Source organism: Trachurus trachurus, assembly GCF_905171665.1.
Source record: "Trachurus trachurus genome assembly, chromosome: 18".
Classification (NCBI taxonomy): domain Eukaryota; kingdom Metazoa; phylum Chordata; class Actinopteri; order Carangiformes; family Carangidae; genus Trachurus; species Trachurus trachurus.
Genome location: NC_139909.1, coordinates 10,000,462 through 10,022,289, shown reverse-complemented (window position 1 = coordinate 10,022,289; position 21,828 = coordinate 10,000,462). Strand labels below are relative to the sequence as shown.

Below are 21,828 nucleotides of genomic sequence, written 5' to 3'. Positions count from 1 at the left end.
ACGGGAGCTTTCCGACTGCACGTGAACACACCGAGACTTTGAATTAGATCTAGTTTTACAAACATGTCGGCTTGCTTGAAGTAAACAAACTTCTCGGTGCATGTTTGAGTCGCCATCTGACGCTGTGTGTGGAGAAAAAAATGCAGCTTGTTGAATTTGCACCGGAATTGTCCTTTAAAAGATGGCAGATGGAGGGGGGCGGGGCTTAATGCGGTTCTATGATTCTTGTTTTATTTGTTTTTTCAAAAAATACGTTAGGAATGAACACGACTTCCTGTTTCAGGACCTGATGGACGCCGGTTTCACTCTCACACACACACACAAATCGTCCCGCTGTAAAGATCAACCTCCGATTCCTTTGTTTAGTTTTTTTTCCCTTCAGACCGCTGAACGGCGGCAGCGGCGGCGGCGGATGGAAGATCGGCGCGGGGAAGCGAAGTGTTGGCCTCTGTCAACCACGAAAAAAAAAGAAGGAAAAAAAAAAGGAAATTGAACCAATCAGAGCTGTCGAAGGAGGGAGGGGGGAGCGAGGGAAGCAAAGAGAGAGAGAGAAGACAAAACAAAGCAAAAAACAATGACATCACCTACAGTAGAAGTCGTTTCTCTGGATATCGGCAGAGAAAAATAAAGTTTTTTCTTTTTTTTCGTTGAAAAGTTCCTCGTTTTTTTTTTTTCTTTTCTTTTCCTTTTTCATTTTCTTCTTCTTCTTCTTCTCCAGTCACTCGTGTTGCTCCCCGTGTCCTCGTCTTGTTATATCACTGTCCCTCCGTCTTGTTGTTGTTGTTGTTGGGGGTTAAAGGGGGGTCGGGGGGGCAGGAGCAGGTGGAGATGGTGGTGGTGTTGTTGGTGTTGGTGTTGGTGGTGGTGGGGGGTAGTAGTAGAGGGGGTAAAGGGGGTAAAGGGGGTAAAAGGGGGGGTGGTTGGTCACAGGGTGAGTTTGCAGTGACAGAGTTCTTTGTACATTTGCCTCCGGAGCCGCGGCATGTCCTGCTGCCCGAAGCTGAACGGCTGCCCTAGCGCCAGACACTTGCAGTACTGGAGGACGGAGACAGAGACAGAGACACGTCAGAGAGACAAAGGACACATAACCATCACAGTAGCACGATCTGATTATAATCTTTCTGATCGGAAATATCAACTTCACCGTTTACATGGATGCGAAATAAAGTGATCCGATTACGTGTACGGTACGTGCATCAAGGAAATAATCTGAATCAGAATTATACGCAACAAAGTCCGTTCATTTCTGATAATCGGACACCTCGAAGGGCATTATCCTGCTTATACCATGGTCACTTACGAATAGGGCTGTTCGATTAATCGATTTAAAGTCGCAATCGCGATTATTTGGAATTGTAAAAAACGATTTTTTGAAATCGTAAAGATCGATTTTTTACTCTAACTAGGGTAATTACAGTAAGCCCCCAATCATGAATCTGGGCTGCGCTGAATTATCATAATGACTGCCGCCTCCTTGCTCCCATCACACTCTCCCACTGCTCTCCCCACACACTGTAAACAAACATGTCGGCATTTTGCAGACCAGCGAGGATTTTGTTGCCAGAAAGACCAACGGCCCTTTTCCACTACACAGTTACAGCTCTCACGGTCCATTAGGTCCATTTAAAAAGACACAAACAGCACACAAAATAGTTTGTAATTTAACAAAAAAATCGTAATCGTAAATCGATTTTTCAGAGAAGAAAATCGAGATTTTATTTTTGGGCAAAATCGAACAGCCCTACTTACGAAATAAATAAATATTAAATCAATTACAAATACTTGAATGCTGTTTTTACCGTTAAAATCATACGTTTAAGTATTATTTCAAAAGGCCAGTGAACTTACCAACATTTTTTTAATCTTACAAGCGGACCAACTTTCTAAACAAAAACACGTGTGTCCCACAGTCGCTCAGTCATTGGATAAAAATTATCGGCAGGATCTTGCATAAAAAGTACACAATGGGGGCGGTGTTTAGCTCAGTTGGTAGAGCGCCACCCGCCCCATGTGTTGAGGCTGTAGTCCGAATCCCGCGCCAAGCAGCCCTATCCTGCGTGTCATTCCCCCTCTTTGCCTCCCATTTCCTGTCTCTCTCTCTCTCTCAACTCTCCTGTACATTAAAGGCAAAAAAAGCCCCAAAAATATAATAATAAAAAAAAGCACACAATGGAGGTCATAAATTTTCTGGTGTGTTTTCGTCACACAGCCTCCTGATTGTTGATCGTCAAGCACAAAGACCACGCATGGCGTCTGTCCGACTTCCCATTTCTTCGACCACACATTTCTATATTTTTGCATCTATTTGTCCTCCCTTTTCTCCGATTTAAGTAGCCCTAACCCTAAACCCAACCATAACCCTCTATAATAAGTCGGATTAATGGGTAGTCGGAGAAATGGCCGGTCGGACTGACGTATTCGTCCTCTCCAGCATCCAGGGTCCAAAACTAACACTCGCCACTCGCCAATTACGGGTAGATTTTGTCTCTGGCTGGTAAATTTTTAAGACCACTCGCCACTCTGGCGAGTTATTTTTTACAGACGAAAATTTCATTTTTTCGTTACTGGTGGAGAACGATGCTGGTATGTTGTTTCCTGACAGAGTAATGTGTCTTTCCAGCAGAGACGATCTTTGGTCAGGTAAGCGCGTCACGCCGTCATTCACAGCGTCGAGGTGGATAACTGTTGTTACTGTCGTACCCGTTTGTGTTGTTTAACGCGCCCGGTAAAAAATGCTCTCATTGCTTATAGGGCAGTGATCAGCTCCGGTGACCGCGGCGCTGACTGTTTATCCCCGTATTAATTAAAACCAGACGCGGCCCGACACACGGGTGCTGAAGCACGGACCAGCGCGGTCCAACTTTTAATTCTCGGTCCGGACTCCGAACCCGCGCGTCTGATTGGGTTGGTGGTTGGACACATGTCAATCGCTCTGGTCGGACCTCACCGCTGACAACATGTGTGTGTGCGCGCGCGCCTGTTTGTTTGTGTGTGTGTGTGTGTGTGTGTGTGTGTGTGCGTGTGTGTGTGTGTGCGTGCGTGCGTGCGTGCGTGCGTGTGTGTGTGTGTGTGTGTGTGTGTGTGTGTGTGTGTGTGAGAGAGAATCAACACTACATTACCCCCCCCCCCCCCACACACACACACACACACACTCTGAGAGCAGACAGGAAAGACAGTAGTGTTTTTCAACCTTGGGATCAGGACCCCATGTGGGGTCGCCTAGAATTCAGATGGGGTTGCCTTAAATGTCTAGTAATTGAAAAAAAGAAAAAAATTACTGATAAAAATATTTTTTAAACTAATTATTATTCTTAAAAAAAATATGATCAAAAACACCACACACAATCCTAAACAACTGTAAGAGAGAGAGAGATTTTTGATTTTTTGTTCATTTGTTCATGTTCTGTCTGTTCAGCAGGTGGTGGTGGGATTCATAATGGATTAGAATTAGAAGTGTATCTCAAAAAAACTGGATTTTTACACCTATTTTGAATTTTACTCGAACACAAATACAAATAGAGATACTTTCCCCCCCTCAACAAATACAAATACCGGATGCTTTGCACACCCCTAATTGCTAGTATTAGTGCATACTACTAAAATGTTGATTGAGAATCGCATATAAGACCCAAATGACACGTTAAATAATACTGACAGCACTTAAAAACGCAATTTTTAGTTGGTTGGCTGGTAAAATATCTGCCTGGCTGGTAAAAAAATTCACTTACCAGCCAGGCTGGCTGGTAAGAGAAAAAGTTAGTTTTGGACCCTGCCAGCATCTGATAAATGTTCCCCTCTGACCAAATATGGAGCAGGTTTTCTCTTTGGGTGAGTGAAGTTTTCTGCATTTTCTGACAACAAGTGAAGCCTGTTGAATCCAAAAAAAGGCGCTTGGATTTTGCCTTTGGTTCAGAAAAGGTTTGGATCGCATTCCCACCATGAACGAATCGCACCAGGGTTCGTTTCAGACTCTGGTTCGGACCAAACAAGTGAACGGAGTCCCGGCTGAAGAGGTGGTCTCGGTTCACTTGCGTGGTCCGCACCAGAGTCTGGTGGTTTGTATTCACACCGACACAAAAGGTCAGTTTCAAGTGAACTAAACAAATCTGGTGTGAATACGTTCTTATTATCTATCTATAGGTCTTATTGATCTTATTTTATATCAAATCGCCCCCTGAACTTAAATGAGTTTGACCTTGAAGTGAAGATACATGTTAGGTGTGGTCTGGGTTGCTGGGAGCTTTGTGGTCTTTGGATGATTTACCTTTTGCACCATCACCTGATCCCACCCTCACTGTGACATCACAGACTGTTCCTGGTCTATACCGGTCTATACCGGACCACGGACTGGACCCCGCCCCCGTAGACTGGTTTAACCCCTGGTTGTGACACAGCTCAGATAAGCCAGTAGGTGTGTGTTTGTACTAGAGGATTTTTAAAGGCTAATATAATAACAATAACCGGGCTATACAAAAAAAAAAAAATGGCCAGTCCAGTCAGTCAGCAACTCATTTAAATCACAATAACCCTTTTGTTCCTAATTGTCTCCTGTAGAAGAGACCATAACGATACTGACAGCTCCACTCCATTTATTCTGTATTATTATAATAAATTATAAGTGGCTTTAATTAATTAATGTGGGTTAGGGTTAGCTTTGTTTAAATATATATTATTATCTACACTGGTGTCACTATGTTGAACCTTAAGTGTGAGGATGTGGTCGATAAGACGAAGGAGCCTGACGGTGGAGATCTACATGCATCACAACACATCAACATAGTGAAAAGGTGATTAATGTTTGATCAGTTGGGGCTGATGGGACATTTAATAGATTATATTAAAATAAAAAGTTTTACCAACCCTACTTCTTTTATCAATACTAATTATTTGTTATTGAACAGTGTTATTGTTTTCAGTCAACAGTCTGGTGTTGAACTTCAACAGCGTCTAATGTGGTAAATGTAAAATAAGTGTCAATACACACTGACTCATCTCAGACCAACAGAGTCGGTGAGATTAACACAACTTGTATCAATAACAAACAGGAAATGTGTCGTCTTCAGAACCGATATCACTGGAGCTCATTAATAAATAGATTTATCTCTGCTCGGTCGTGATGATCGTGTGGTTTTGTGATAGGAAATGACGTCATACATCGGCTCTGATCAGGACTGAGGCGACATCGACCAGAAACTCACCTGCAGCACAAACGCCCCACAGTCGCTGTCGTTGTTCTGACGACCCACATTCTGCAACACAACAACAACAGGTTAACACAAAAACACACAACACACAACAGGTTAAAGGTCGGGTTGGAGATCCTATCAGGCCACATTTTGAAACCTGAAAGGTGTCCCTTCTTTTAAATAGGAAAGGAGGCTGAAAATCACAGGACATGTCTGTTCTGATGATACAAGTCATTGGTCCTGAGATGTGAGGCGACGTCTTTCCACACGCGGGCTTCCTCCTCCTTCCAGACGGGGCAGAGCTCCGTGGGAAACAGTCAGAGAAGCAGGTCGGATGTGCACGAAAAAGACAAGCGTGTCGCTACGGAGCCACTTCTTCTGGGTCGACCAATCCACAAATTTCCGAATGTCATCTGTGGTCAAAACCGGAAGCCGGTTTTGCATTTCCGGTGGAATTGTACATTTACGTTTCCATGGTTTTCAGTCGTTGTCATAGTTGCGGTAAACGCATGGATCTATTAACGCTGGCTTTTAACACGGATGTCAATTTGTGTGATATCCACTGTTAAAAGCTGGTGTGGATCCATGCATTTTACAAATTTCATTGAAAAAAAAATCCATGCAATTACCGCGACTACCAAAACCATGGAAACGTAAACATAAAATTCCACCGGAAGAGCAAAACCGGCTTACGTTTTTGACGTTCGGAAAAAGGTGGATAGTCGTCATTTATGGCGACTAATTGACACTGTTCCAGATGTTTGTTTTTTTTCCTGTGACTTATCGACCAATGACTTTTTGGTCGACCATTTGGGGGCAGCCCTAGGCGGAGGCCAAACTCACCCAGGTGACCGTCTTTGCCTTAGATAGACGGGGGAAACCGTGGCTGTGGATTTTTAATTGTCTCGAGGATATGATCGGTTCTGTCAATCGGCTGAAATTACAACTACATTCGATCGAGAAAATACGTGAATCGGTCGATCCTGATCAGGTCACCATCGATTGATCTGCGCCACCTACCTGACTTCAGTGTGGTACGTTGTATCACTGGCGAGGTAATGCGTTGAAGACTGAAACACGCATGTGATTACTGTACGAAGAGACACATCACGATCCAATTGACTCGGAGGTTTTTACAGGATTGTCATGACTTTCCTCATTTTTGTGACAAAATGTGAAATTACTTGGTTGCAGTCGGGGCTCGAAGAGGATTTCAAGCAATTCAATTAAAAAAAAAGCTCCATAAACAGACCTCCAATCCTAAACCTTTAACACAACAACACAACAGGGTAACCATAACACTCACCATTTTAAAAAAGCCTTTCCATCCCGTCAGGAAATCCTGTTGGTCTTTTTTGATGGCCTCTGCTTGAAGGTACTTAAAAATGTGCTGCAAACAACAACAACAGAGGTCAAAGGTCAGTCTGAGAGGAGGAGGAGGATGAAGAAGAGGAGGAGGATGAGGATGAAGAGGAGGTGGGCTGCGGTACCTTTGGGCAGCGTCTGTTCAGGGTTCGCTGAGAGTCGAAGTAGGTGATGGCTCGACGAGGAATGTCGACGCTGACCAGAGACCAGTGAACTTCCAGGTGGATCGGGATCAACAGGAGATCCTTCTGGAAGATGTCCACCTGCAGGAGGAGCAGGAGGAGGAGGAGGAGGAGGGGGGAGGAGAAGATGGAGGAGAACAAGGTGAAGAAGAGGGAGGAGAAGGAGAAAAACAAGGAGGAGAAGGAGAGAAAAGGAGAACATCAACAGAAGTGAGTCATACTGTTTCCTCTCTTCCTCTCGTCTCTTCCAGGTGAAACTTGTCAGTTTTTCCGTTTCCTCCGTTTCCTCGGCTCCGTCCAGCCATTGTCTCTGTCTCAGTCTCAGTTCGTCCAGATCAAACAGCTCGAGGTCGTCACCTCTTCACTCAACAACCACACGTCCAGGATTTCCTTTTATTTATTTATTTATTTTCACACATGACGTTCACTTTTCACATGAAATGGTGAATCACATTCTTCCAACTAAATTCTCATCGTTGCAGGAAAAAAAAAATGAGAAAAATCCACGACACTGCTCTGAAAAACATGAAAAGACCATAACCCGCAATCGGCTCGTTTCAGTTTGTGCCGGTAGGAAAACACGAGCTCTCTCTTTCACACTCCCTCGCTTGTCCTTGATCCGCATATAAATAAATGTTATACGAAAACAAGAACTAACGTACTTTCCGGACTATAGAGCACCTGAGTATCAGCCGCACCAGCTACATTTTAAAAGAAAATACATATATAGACCACACTTGAATATAAGCAGCAGGTTTTCATGTTGTAACATGAGATATTTACACAGAAAGACAGAAGGGAACTGTGCAGGTCCGCTCGCTTTTTTTCCGCTGTTTTGGTTACGTTCCTCTCCTCCATGTGCATTTGTTTACAACGAAGCCGGCAAAAAAATCAATAAATGGAGCAGTGGATAATGTTACATAACATATACGATGTTACGGTGTTTGTGTGTAGTCTTAACCGTCATGAACAAAAGATTACGGGTTACGGAGCGCGTTTGTGTGGCGGTGTGTAGAGACGAGAGCTGGGACACCGGGGCGGGGAAAAAAGTAGCAGCTTATAGTCGGAAAAGTACGGTAGTGTGGGGGAAAAAAACAGACGCGCAGACACCCCGAAAATGAAGCACTGTAATAACTCATAACAGCTGGCCACAGCTGGACATGGTAGTCCAGGTTCAGATCCACGTGTCAATCACAGGCTACAGAGGTTCAGCGAAACGTGTCGGCACAGGAATTTTATTTTATTATCACTGATGACGTACGACACGCACATGGCCAGGAAAGATCCGATCTCTCTGTTTAGACTGCAGACGTATTGGCAGATATCCAATTTATTTCCACATATAACGGGGGCCTGAATCTGATCCGACCATATCTGATTCAATGCGTTGTTTTTTTTTTTCGTTTACGCGTTCATGTTACAGATTTGATCTGAGCTACTTGAGGAAAAAAATCGGAATTGGGCCACTTGAACCATGCAGTGTAAAGACAAACAAAGACTCTCTAACCAAAGAGCAGCTTCATCACAAGTTAAAAATCTTCCTGAGCGCTCTGGACCTGATACAGTCTCACTTTCTTTTAGATCAAGTCAAATATTGTTGCCTAGTCACGTTGAGCCAATCGTCTTCTCACTGTTTAATATTTAACTCTTCTTTCCATTTTATATATTGTCTGAATACTTTCTTCTATTACATTTTTAACCAGTTAAAAATGATATAAAAACTCGGTTTGAGGAGCTCTGAGTCTGAAAAAAAAAAACAGCCACTCACATTTTTTGTCCACCGTTTGACTCCGTCGTAGCCTTTTGTCCGTAGCTTATCATAAAAGAAGCTGTTGAAAAAGTGAACCTGAGGAAGAGGAGAGGAAGAAGAGGAGAGTGAGACGTTAGAAACATGAACACAACCAGACGACAGCTCTGACGTGTGTCTCTGTGTGTTCGTCTCACCCGCTCTGGAACGGCGTCCATCACCAGGTCTCCGTACATGTTCATGATCTGGAGACGCAGAGAAGAAGAAGACGATGATGAGAACTGAGCTCTGACCCCACTGAGTGTGTGTGTGTGTGTGTGTGTGTGTGTGTGTGTGTGTGTGTGTGTGTGTGTGTGTGTGTGTGTGTGTGTGTGTGTGTGTGTGTGTGTGTGTGTGTGTGTGTCACCTGGTCGTTGAGCCAGTTCTGTCCGTACAGCGTCCCGAGGTCGTCCATGGTCAGGACGTGGCGTTTGTAGTTGACCCTGAATGTTTTAGCCAGAGCTGAGCCTGACGAGCGCTGGAACGACTGTATTAGGTGCTGCACCACGGCTTTCCTGAGGGACGCACACACACACACACACACACACAATACAACAACACACACACACACACACACACACACAATACAGTGAGAACGAAAATATCACAACAGATCTATCAAACCTGTAGAGGGGTCAAACTCCTGACTGGTATCAGTGAGGCATCGGTTTTCTGCTTTAAATCACTGTGTATTTTTATTTTAAGACTTTCTTTTAATATATTTATCTACTTTTTTCATTACGATGGATTATTAGGGCAACATTGACAAATAAAAAAATCACAAACTTCGAGGATTAAGTAGTAAATGTACGACTTTATTCTCGTAAATTTATGACTTTATTCTCGAAGAGTCTGTGTTTTTTTTTTTTTTTCTCAGTGTGGCCCTAATACTCCGTCGTACTTCATCTATTTATTTACTTATCTAAATTCTTATTGATCGTTATACTTTGTCTTTACTTCTGTAAGTCATTTTGGAGCCGTCTCTCTGCCACAACATTTTCCTTCAGGATGAATAAAGTTCATCCATTTCTCCAAATGGAAGGATCTGGTTTATATTTTAGAAGAAAGATGGGAAAATGGGTGAGGTATATAACAAACAATATCTCTAATGATTTGTAAAATATGTTTCTTACATATTATATAGATTTCTTGTTTGTTTTTTATATATACACACACCTAATGAACTCCTAATTGTTTGTTTTTGTTTTTTTAAATATAGGCGAATGCAATTGTAAGTTATGGTGCGTTCCAGGCAGGCTTTCGAACCCGTAAGTCACGACTTCAAGGAGCTGGGAGTAGATCGATCTAGTACGAGGTCACAGGTGGGAAGTTAGTCAGAGTTTGACTGTACGTTCCAACGGGTAACCATAGGAACAGGTCGGAAAAACACGTCACGGGTTGCCTGGAACGCACCTTTAGTACTCAGTCTACATGTGTTAGTTGGTACGGTGCCTAGTGCATATTTATGAAAACATATCCTCTGACTGAAACCATATGTAATTTTTTTTTTTTTACTTTGTTATCACATGGTCTGATTATTCTGTTATATGATTTGCTTTTTTTTTCCTCCTCCATACTTTGTTTGGTAGTTGTTCAAAAATGCAAAAAAAAAAAAAAAGTTCAACCGTTTCTTCACTTTTAATTGTGATTCGTTCACATGTCAAACAGGATCAATAGACATTAAAGGGATAGTTCACCCTAGAACGATATTTCGCTCATTATCTACTCACCCTCATGTTGACTAAGGGCTGGAAGAATTATCAGAGTCCACCGTCCCTTCTCTGAGTTACAGGGGGTCTTGGCGTAGCAGTGAATTTCAATGCAACGGTTGCAAAGGGACACCGGAGCTCTTCGTAAAAAAACACACACAAAAAAACATCCAAATACCTCCATGCTGTTCGTATGTAATGTCCGTCTTGTGCTGAAGCCCCAAATTGCGTAATTGTCCCGAAGAAAATTAAATAAGTCTATATTTTAAGCTTGTTTGTAGCGGAAGCTTCTCGAAGCTCCTCTTCCTGGTCCGTCCAAATCTCGCGTGATTTGCGCCGGCGTCAGTGCGGTTACTGCGAATCACGCGAGATTTGGACGATACGAGCATCATGGAGGTATTTGGATGTTTTTTTGTGTGTGTTTTTTTACGAAGAGCTCCGGTGTCCCTTTGCAACCGTTGCATTGAAATGCACTGCTACGCCGAGACCCCCTGTAACTCAGAGAAGGGACGGTGGACTCTGATAATTCTTCCAGCCCTTAGTCAACATGAGGGTGAGTAGATAATGAGCGAAATATCATTCTAGGGTGAACTATCCCTTTAAGGCTCATTTCTAGTCTGATCAACCACAGATCAATACTCGGCCTGATGGAGAAGAGGAGGCAGCATCGATAAAACGATCAGAGAAGCTTAAAACTCTGGAAACTAATGAAACTAAACTGATTATGTTTCACTTCCATGAGGAAATAAGACAAGGTCAGGGCTGATAGAGTTTAATGAATCTATAATCAATAATGACATCACTCACAGCCAATCAGTGCTCTGTCTGTGTCTGTGTGTGTGTGTGTGTGTGTGTGTGTGTGTGTGTGTGTGTGTGTGTGTGTGTGTGTGTGTGTGTGTGTGTGTGTGTGTGTGTGTGTGTGTGTGTGTGTGTGTGTGTGTGTCTGACCTGTGTGGCTGAGAGAAGCTCTCACTGAAGATGTCCTGCAGCTTCTCCACGATGTCGTCCACGTGGATGGGGATCAGGCTGCCGTACTGCTGCAGAGACTCCTCCAGGATTCCTGCACACGCACACGCACGCCATGACATCATCATCGACATCATCATCATCATCATCATCATCATCACCATTAAGACGATCAATACCGTCATCATCATCACTGTGGTGTCACTGTGAGAGGAACGAGGTTATTAACTGATATTAAAGTCGAGAGAAGTTCGATGCTCGCACCACCGGATTTCAAAATAAAAAGCTTGATACATAGTGTTAAAGGGATAGTTCAACATTTTTGGCAACTTCTCCTCTCATCATAATCCCTACAGTCGCAGCAGTAGGTTCATTAACTTTAACTATCGGTGCATGTTGAGAGGAGAGGAGAGGAGATGGCAAAGGAGAGAGGAGGAGAGAGTAAAGGAGAGAGGGGAGGAAAAGAAAGGAGAGAGGAGAGGAGAGGAGAGCAGAGCAGAGGAAAGGAGAGGAGAGGAGAAGAAAGGAAAGAGGAGAGAGGAAAAGAAAGGAGAGGACAGGACAAAGGAAAGGAGAGGAGAGGAGAGGAGAGGAGAGGAGAGGAGAGGAGAGGAGAGGAGAGGAGAGGGTAAAGGAGAGAGGAGAAGAAAGGAAAGAGTAAAGGAGAGGGGAGAGGAAAGGAAAGAGTAAAGGAGAAAGGAAAGGAAAGAGGAGAGAGGAAAGGAAAGGGGAGCGTTTTGGAGTTGTTGGATTGTGTATTTGATGAGTTTGAATTAAAGGTAATGAACCTACTGCTGTGACTATAGGGATTATGGCGATAGGAGAATTTACCAAAATGTTGAACTATCCCTTTAAGATGAAGAGGGAGCAACAGCTTTTTATAATGTGAGAACAAAAGCAGAAACTAAAGAGCCGTGGTCGGTCGTAGCATGTGTTAACTGTTTCCTGGAGGAAACGTCGTCCTGATCAGAGCTTCAGTCGATCACATGACACCTGACAAATCAGCACGACGGCCTCTGATTGGTCGGTCAGGAGGAGGAGGAAGAAGAACCTCACCGGTCACACAGCTCATGTGCTCCTCGGTCAGCGCCAGCTCCACCGGCTTCACCTCGACCTCCCGCCGCCCCCGGTCCTCCTGCTTCTCTGGGGGGCAGCCGTTCATCTGCTTCTCTGCTCACACACACACAGAGACACACACACAACGATGTTAACAACAGGGTCGCTACACATCTGACAGGTCAAAACTTTTTCCAGACCCTCATTACCAGACTTCTCGGTAAAAAGAAAAGAAAAACAAATGATTTGTGACATTTGAGTAATTAGATGTGAATCATGTAAATAAATTATGCAATTAATCTTTTAAAGGGATAGTTCACCCAAAATTCAAATTTCAGAGTCCTCCGTGCCTTCTCTGAGTTACGGGGGGTCCGTGCAGCAGTATTTGTCCATATAATGGTTGTGAATGGTGCTCACTTTTCTTCGTCCAAAAAGACACACCAAAAAACATCCAAATACCTCCATACTGCTCGTCTGTAATGTCCCTCTTGTATTGAAGCCCAGACATGAGAAATTGTTCCAAATTTTTTTTTAAAAGTCTATATTTTAAGCTTGTTTGTAGCGGAAGCTCCCAGTGTCTCAGTTCACTGCTCTTCCTGTGTCAGTGCAAATCTCGCGTGATTTGCACTGACCGGCGGAACAATTTCTCATGTCGGGGCTTCAATACAAGAGGGACATTACAGACGAGCACTATGGAGGTATTTGGATGTTTTTGGTGTGTCCTTCTGGACGAAGAAAAGTGAAAACCATTCACAACCATTATATGGACAAATACTGCTGCGCGGACCCCCCTGTAACTCAGAGAAGGCACAGAGGACTCTGAAACTTCTCCCAGCCCTTAGTCGACATGAGGGTGAATAGATAGAGTGAAATTTGAATTTTGGGTGAACTATCCCTTTAAGATTCTTCAAATGTTTTATCCTGGATTCAAAAGTAAAAGCCACGTGAGATTAAATATGAGGCATCATCACGCTGCATCTTAATAAATTAACACCTGAGCTTCAAACGTGTGAAGTCTCACAGCTCATTTCATCACAGAGTCAATTTACTGTATGTATTGTATTCAATTGGTTTTAGTGAATAAGTGGACGTGGACGTTTGATTATGGTCTGTATCGTCCCACTGTGTAAAGACAGAGACGCTGGTTTAACTGAAGTCTCTCTCACTGCCGAGGTAAAATAAACACTAGACTAAACACACACACACACACACACACACACAGACCTCATGTCCACTTATGGTAAAACATCAGACATCACAGCTGCATGCAAACATCTGGATGAGTGTCTGAGAACAACACACACACACACACACACACCGGCTGCTGTGTGTTGGACGTCGTATTCATCTTCATCATTAATTTAGAGTCGGTTTTCGTCTAAACTTCTTCAACAAAAGCAGCGTGTTGTGTTTGGAGAATCATGAGACGACCGCGTATCAATCGATTATTTCCAATAAAAACCATTTAGCTCAGAGACCCATAGAAAACCATTAAAGGGATAGTTCAACATTTTGGCGAATTGGCCCATTGCCATAATCCCTATAGTCATAGCAGTAGGTTCATTACCTTTAATTGTCGGTGCAAGCTATTTTTAGAACGGCGGAGCAGAGCCGTGAGCTGCTCAGAGCTACGCTACGGAGGCTAATGGGATTTCTTGGTTTCCCTCATCAAACTCATCAAATACACAATCCAACAACTCCACAACGCTCTGGTGGACAAGTTGTGACCTGCACATTCACCACGCTATGAGATAATAACACAACGTTACCAGACAGTAGGGATGGGTACCTTTCGCATTTGAATCGATACGGTATCGATACTCGGTACCTGGGAACCGATATCGGTACCAATCGGTACCTGTTTTCGGTACTTTTTGTGTGTGGTAATTTAAAAAAGAAAAAAAATCAAAATGTTTAAAATTTTAATATTTACCTCTTAACAACATCACAACTCCTCAGCCTTTAAGAGTATTTTATGTTTTAGGTATGGGCAATGATTTTCATATAGGAATAGTCATTCAATGAAAAAAATTTTTTATGAGAATGTCCTCTTGTCTGAAAAAAATGTCCGTTTTTACTGTGGGAAAAGGAGAAACATGGAAAGACTCCTACAGCCATCAGAAAGCTCTGTGTGAAACTTTGTCAAATAAAAAAAACAACTGAAACTGCAGTGCAAACTCTGCAACATGTGGACTTCACGTTTTGACGAGAGGAGAGGGGGAGACTTCATCCTCGTTTAGATGTGCTCTCATTACGTGACGAGGACTTGAATGGCGCCGCTGTGATGAGAAGCGGGACTCGGGACCAGACCGCTTCAGTACGGATTGTCACAACAGTCCGTTCTTCACGTTAAATGACGGACGGCTGTTTTTCACGTAAGTGATTTTAAACGACGGACTGGCGCTAACGCTTCTCCACGTCTCATTTCAGAGAGAGGGAGAGGGGGGGAGAGAGAGAGAAGGGGGGCGGGCGCGAGTGTGCGGGGCTTATACAGACTGCCGCACGACGAAGGTGCGTTCAGGTACCGAAATGTGGTACCGATTGACTTTATGTGAATCGATACTCGGTACTTTGGTGGGAATTCGGTCGGTACCAAAAAAATACCGAATTTCGGTACCCATCCCTACCAGACAGAGTTGTTTTAGAGGGAAATTCATGCAAAACTGCTGATGCGTGTTCCTGTCGGGGACAGTTTTTCAGCAAGCAGTTTCTGAATTTCCCTCTAAAACAACTCTGTGTGGTAACGTTGTGTTATTATCTCATAGCGTGGTGAATGTGCAGGTCACAACTTGTCCACCAGAGCGTTTTGGAGTTGTTGGATTGTGTATTTGATGAGTTTGATGAGGGAAACCAAGAAATCCCATCAGCATCCGTAGCGTAGCTCTGAGCAGCTCACGGCTCTGCTCCGCCGTTCTAAAAATAGCTTGCACCGACAATTAAAGGTAACGAACCTACTGCTATGGCTATAGGGATTATGGCAATGGGCCAATTTGCCAAAATGTTGAACTATCCCTTTAAATACCGAGACATTATTGATCAGTGTGTCCTCGTGTGATGATGTCGTTACCTCTGTCGGTCTGTGTGAACCTCTCCTCGGCGCTGTCGTCCTCTCCGTCGGTGTACGGCGACCGCTGGTACCGCTTCGTCCTCCTCTGGCGGCCGTACAGGTTCAACCTCTGGCCCCTGCGGCTCCACCGGTGTCCCAGGTAACAGACCCACTGCGCGCGCTGCCGCCAGTTCTTCCAGTGCTGCGTGAGCCGGAAGCCGAGGCCGCCGACCAGCGGCCGCGAGCGCTGCCAGCGCCGCAGCCGCCTCAGGGCGCGGTAGCGGCTCAGGTTGGAGCGCAGCAGCTCGGCCGCCTCGGCCTGGGACAGCGGAGCGGCGGCCGCGGCGGCGTTGGCGCCCGGAGGAGCGGCTGCCGTGGCGACGACGTGGGCGTGGGAGTGGGCGCCGTCCGTGGCCTTCTGCTGTGGTCCGTAGTGCGGGTGAGGCTGTGCGTGCGGCTGGAAGGGGAAGTCCGGGATCTCCCACTCCACCTCCGCCTGGTCTCCTTCCTCCTCCTCCTCCTCCTCCTCTTCCTCTTCTTCATCCTCCTCCTCTTCCTCCTCGTTGTCCCAGTCTTTACCCTCGAACTCGCCCTTGTCGTCTCCGTCCAGGTCGTTCTCCTCCTCCTCCTCCTCCTCCTCCTCCGCCTCCTCGTCCCCTATCGCCTCCATCTCTCCCATCCCGTCCTCGTCCTCCTTGTCCACAAACTCCCGCGTCCAAACCTTCTCCTTCTGTCCCAGACGCAGGTGCATGGAGCTGGAGACGCTGTGGCCCGACACCGGGACGATGAGGTGGTCACCGGGGATCCCACCTACACAGACATGAACACAACAGTGAACAACGCCCCACAACAATCTGCACAATAACTTTTTCTTAACTCTGCATAGGGTGGGTTAATTACTCTGCCCACTATGTGTTCTATGTGTTGTTATGTGTTGCTTTAAGTGCTGTTTTTCCTAACAGAGGTTGATTGCTCTGTGTGTGTGTTTTATGTGTATTTATTGGTTGTATGTTTTTGTGTATTTTGGACATCCTGGCTGAAAATCAATTTCCCAACTGGGACAATAAAGATAACTTTGAACTTTGATACATTGTTCTTTGTCTTTATTCTATTTTATTCTTTTTATATAAATCCTAAATTGTATATAATGTGTATGTTTTTTTGTATTTATTCCATTTTATTTTATTTAAATAATTATTTTATCGCTACCTTTTACTATTTTTTGTACCTTTGTGTCTGCAACAGACACCACGTCAAGTTCCTTGTGCTGTAAACCTTTACTGCTCTTGGCAATGAAAACATTTCTGCTTCTGCTTCACTTTAGTGTTTAATCTCGACACAGGAACAGTGTTCAGGCTTCGTCCACACGGAGTTTTAGTCAAAATTATCTTTTTTTCTTGTTCATTTTGAAAACGTTTTTCCGTTTCCAGCACTGGATCAGAAAAAGATTTTAACTTATCCTCTCTTGTTTCCAATTCATAGGATTTAACTGAGCCTCTGTCCGTCTGGACGAAACTCCAGAACGATAAAAACAACGTATGCGGATTAATTAACTGTGTATCCGTGTGGACGCGCTCTCATTCTGGTCTCCTGACTTTTGTTTTTTGATGAATCCGTCACCCGAGAAATGAATAAAAATGATTTTTTTTCCTGGTGCATCACATCTGGAGAATGTGATTGGGGCCACAGAGTTTCTCTAACACCACTGAACTTCATTAATGACGGTCTGATGTAACAGGAAAATAACAGCTCCTTATATTTGTGTTTTTGAAATGATAGATAGATCAGGGATGCAAACGGGTCAGGACCAAAAAAGAGAGGAATTTCCCGGGGGGGGGGGGGGCCTTTCCGTGATACATTACAATATCACGGAAAGGCAATTTCCAGTAGTTCAACCCCAACCAAGTATTGAGTGCATATAGATAGACATAGTTTTCCAGAAGGTCAACATTTCTATATTAAAAATGCTTAAAAAAAAAAAAAAAAAACTTTGCAATATTTCCATTTTGAAGATACTGATTTTTAGGTCTTCACTGAATGTTAGTCATAATTATTACTATTAAAATAAACTGAATAAATAAAGACATGTGATGTTTCATTCAGTGTGTAATGGACATATAGCTAGGTCTATATAATGTGTTAGTTTCACTTTAATTGAACACATTCTACATCGCGGAGGCGACGTCTTTCCACTTAGGGCTTCCTTCACCTCTGAAACGGGGCAGAGCTCCGTGGAGACACCTGCCTGACACAGCAACGTAGGGGACCGTGCATGTCCGCGGCGCACAGCTCCACATGCACGGGGGGAAAAACGGCGTTGCCGTCGCACCGATGTACGCGGATACGCACCACTTTAATGAGCACGCATGTCGCGCGTCAACATTGGAGGTAGGCTGTTATCAGTATAATCAGAGACAACCATGAATGAGTTCGCCTCAGTTTCACGTGATTGTCACTGTCAGCCTGTTAGAAAAACATTTTACTGACCCCAGCTGAGACGCTGAGACGCTGAGACCCCCCCCCCTCCTAAAAACAAAAACTCTTCGGATCTGAACGATTCACCCAAGTCACCTAATTGGTCATGAAAAAAGCGAGTTTCGCTTTTCGGCGCGCTGTTTGCATCCATGATAGATAGATTGTCCTGTATCTCCTGGCAGAGGGGAGTAGCTCAAACAGACAGTGACTAGGATGTGTTGTGTCTTTTTTGCCTTTGTGGTACAGCGGGAGCTATAAAGTTCATTCAAAGTGGGGAGAGTGCAGCCGAAGATCTTTTGGGCAGTGGTTGTGTCAATTTCAGTAAGATTGTGATGAACTGTTCAGCTCAGACAACAGTCAGGACAGTTTATAGTTTTGTCACTTGGAGCTGCAGCTGCACTGGTTGTGGTGTTTTACTGAAATCAAAGCTGCTGGTGTCAAGGTGGTTTCCTGCTATTTCACCAGGATGTAGTCGCTCGCTGCACTGGAAGACAATGACAACACAGAGTATTGTTGTTGTTGTGTGTGAACATGTGACGACGTCGTGCGACACCCACCTCCTCCCGTGTCATCCTGCCCCACCGCGGTCAGACCCAGGTCTCCCTGCCAGCAGTTCTGGGCCAGGCTACCGCCACTGTCTCGCATTATCCACGGACAACCCACGACCTGCGCCAGCTCGTCACCTGCACACACACAACACACACACACACGGTTACAGAGCAGCTCTTAAACACACAGTCAGCTCACAAACTTAGAGATTAGACACGATGTAACTGCTCAGTTTGGAAGGACGGTCGGTCAGGAACAAGATAACTGGATCAGAGAAAGACTTTTATGTCTAAACGTCTCGTCTCTGACTTCAATCTGCTTTTATTTCTAATTCATATGATTTAACTGAGCGTCTTGCCTTTGTTTGGACACATGAAGTGACACAGGTTAGAGGACATATAGACAAATTTTAATCTATTTATATGTAATGCAACATACCACACTATAAAACATCATCCAAGTTGCATTTATTTACAGTAAACGTCTCCTCTCTTACTCTGATTTCCAATTCATAAGATTTAACTTGGCTTCTTGTCTTTGTTTGGACACCCAATGTGAGACAGAGACAGGTAGACGGGGTATAGGACACTTTTCTAATCTATTATATGCAAAACCAAATTCCTGTATCATGCAATACCACATATCCCACTGAAAAACACCATCCAAGCTGCATTTCTGCAGATTAAAACCTGAGGCTGAGACTCTGACACTAGCGGTGTTTTTGCATCATTGTTCCAGATGTTAGTCCGTACCTCAGTCCCACAGTCTGTTATCAAACAAACAGAGCCTGTGCATATTCTCATTTGTCCAGGTCATAGTATCTCAAAGGAATTTTAAAATTGAAAGCAACTGGACAAATAACCAAGTCCAGTTGCTTTCGATTTAAAATTCCTTTGACAAACAAACAGAGGATTTGAGACTGTGACAGAAAGATTGTGCATGTACATTTAAACCTAAAAAGTCTCAGCTGAGTTATTTAACGTCCAGGTTATTTTCCTGCAGCTCAACACAGGTGATCACTTTTAAACACAACATATTTAAAAACAAAAAGTCCCTCTGCAGATGTGAACTCCTGCTGAACAACAGGTACTAGTCTAATATCTGCTGTGTACAACATGACGCTGCCATCGACTACACCTGGTGAACAGTACAAATGCAACATACCTGTGTGCATTATTTATGTATTATTGTGCAATATACTGTGCATTACTTGTTATTTTTTTAACTGCATTTGTGCCCCTTTATTCTGCTTTTTGAATGGGTGCTACAAACGAAATTTCGTTGTGTTTTTACATGCAATGACAATAATCTGTATCTGTTTCCCATTAGATCCACAACAGGTTGTGCTAATGACCTATGTCCTTCCAAAACAACAACAATAATCATACTAATAACGTGCTATTTCACAAAACTTAAGATGCAGTTTTTGTTGTGTGTCTGGTTAATGAAAGTGGGTTCAACAACACCGGGCTCTTTCCACCATGTGCAGCCGGTTCAACACTGTGGATGTGTGAGTTAGCCTGTTAGCTTCACTGAGAGGGGTTTCTCTGCACCGAGGCTCAAATAAGAGCAAAACCCGAGCAACTGCGTGGATTAGCACAGATAATAGTTAATATAAGCACTTTAAATGGGTGAAAATCATTCGTAAAAGCAGCTCTATCATGAAAAACTGTTGTTTCCGATGCAGGAAATAGCCGGTCCCCACCGGAGCTAGGTAGCTTTAGCTTTAGCATCATCCCCGCCGTTGTTTCACTGTTTTACACCTAAATTAAAAATCACACTGATTGCAAAAGCTTAATTTATTTTAGTAACTACTAAAAAGATAAAACTATAAACACCACCTTTAATAAATAACATGTATTTAAAAAACAGACCTCTTCAGTTAATCTGTTATCTACCTCATGCTAACGGGTTAGCTCGTTAGCTTTAGCAACATCCCCGCCGTTGTTTCACTGTTTTACACTTTAAAATAGAATGCACAATGGTTGCAAAACCTTCATTTTTTAGTACGTTTGTTAAAACAAAGCCACAACATTACCTGTAATAAATAACAACCAAACCTCTGCAATGAATCTGTTCTCTCCCTATGGTGACGGGTTAGCTCGTTAGCCGTGTTGTCGTCAGCAGCTAAGCTAAGCTAAACAACACACACATACACACGCACACACACACAAATGCAATGAAACGCCCGGCTTCGTGCATTACCTTTCACACACTCAGGTGTTGCATGTGTGTGTGTTCTTACCGTCAATTTGCAGGTTTATACAGAGTGTGTGTCCCGCTGCCTCTCTCTCTCTGACAGGTCGGTGTTTGGTGTGTGTGTGTGTGTGTGTGTGTGTGTGTGTGCGTTTATTTTTTTTCCTCTTATACGTATCGGTTCAAAAACCAAAACAAAAATGCTACTGGTTGTTAAAGCTTCATTGAATGAAGTCAGGTGTGTGCAGCAGCAGCAGCAGCAGCAGCAGCAGCAGCAGATGTCACCTCTCTGCGAACTTTGATTTCTCTTTACGTCTTCCGGTTCAACGCGGCGGCGGGTTGCGTTAAAACCACACAGGAGGGATTTGTTTCTCTTCGTTTTGTTTTCTTTCTTTCTTCTTTCTTTCTTTCCAGGAAAGGAAACTAGCCGAGCCGAGCCGAGCCGTGGCCGGAGACGGACCGCTGCAGATTTTTCGCTCTTATGAAGATGGCAACAACGGCAACAACTACATGTCCGTCGCGTAGCACTGACGTCACCGGAGTGTGCGCGCATGTTTTGGATGGTCCCTCCCCTTTGGTTACAGTATGATAAAAAAAATTATAATAATAATAATAAAAAACTGAATTCACAGTTTTATTTGATTAATTTGTTAATTATTTTATCTAAATTTTACATACAGAAATCTAAATTTTCTGGTAAGAAACCAAACTTTCTGGAACTGTCTGCACAGACTTATATTAAAGCAGAAGTGAGTGGTCCGGTCGTTTTCGCTAATGCTGCGTTCCAGGCAGGCTTTTGAAATCGTAAATTACAGCTTCAAGTCACAACTTACGACTTTGTAGCGTTCCAGGCAACCCACTCGTGTTTTTCCGACCTGTTTTACCGGTGAAAGCCACTATAACGGCCACTCGTAACTTCCGACCGGTGAACTCGTACCAGATAGAACTGGTACAACTTCACAGGTCGGAAAAACACGAGTTACGAGTTACCTTGAACGCACCATAACAGTCCTCGTCCCTACGTCACCACATTCACGGCGTTCCTTGGCTGCACACACAGCCCTGCATGCCGTTCTCTCTCCTCATTGGATAAAAACTGTAGGATACGAGGAAAGTTTTCTCCTCGGCTCAGAGCAGAGCAGAGGGACTGAGAGACCCGTGTTTCAGTCCAAACACTCTATGTAAGTGATTGCTGTCGGAAGATATAACTATTTAAGACTTATATTAACACAAATATATCACTTACTTCTGCTTTAACACAAATATTCCGCTTACTTCTGCTTTAAAGGTGTACAGAAAAGAAAATTGAATT

The 21,828-nt window shown here is 43.8% G+C and overlaps 1 protein-coding gene across 1 annotated transcript; it reads right to left on the bottom strand.

Moving 5' to 3' along the window:
• Positions 1-177: 177 nt before the first annotated feature.
• On the bottom strand, positions 178-20,986 carry senp3b (SUMO specific peptidase 3b). The gene is made up of 12 exons (XM_083992666.1): positions 20,566-20,986; positions 18,329-18,454; positions 15,318-16,106; positions 12,251-12,364; positions 11,177-11,288; positions 8,887-9,034; positions 8,678-8,725; positions 8,502-8,579; positions 6,677-6,814; positions 6,493-6,576; positions 5,199-5,249; positions 178-1,035 (listed from the first exon to the last, which is right to left on the bottom strand). Exons 2-12 carry the CDS (start codon positions 18,414-18,416, stop codon positions 925-927), a joined length of 1,761 nt encoding a protein of 586 aa, XP_083848792.1. The 5' UTR covers positions 18,417-18,454; positions 20,566-20,986; the 3' UTR covers positions 178-924.
• Between the last annotated feature and the right edge of the window lie 842 nt (positions 20,987-21,828).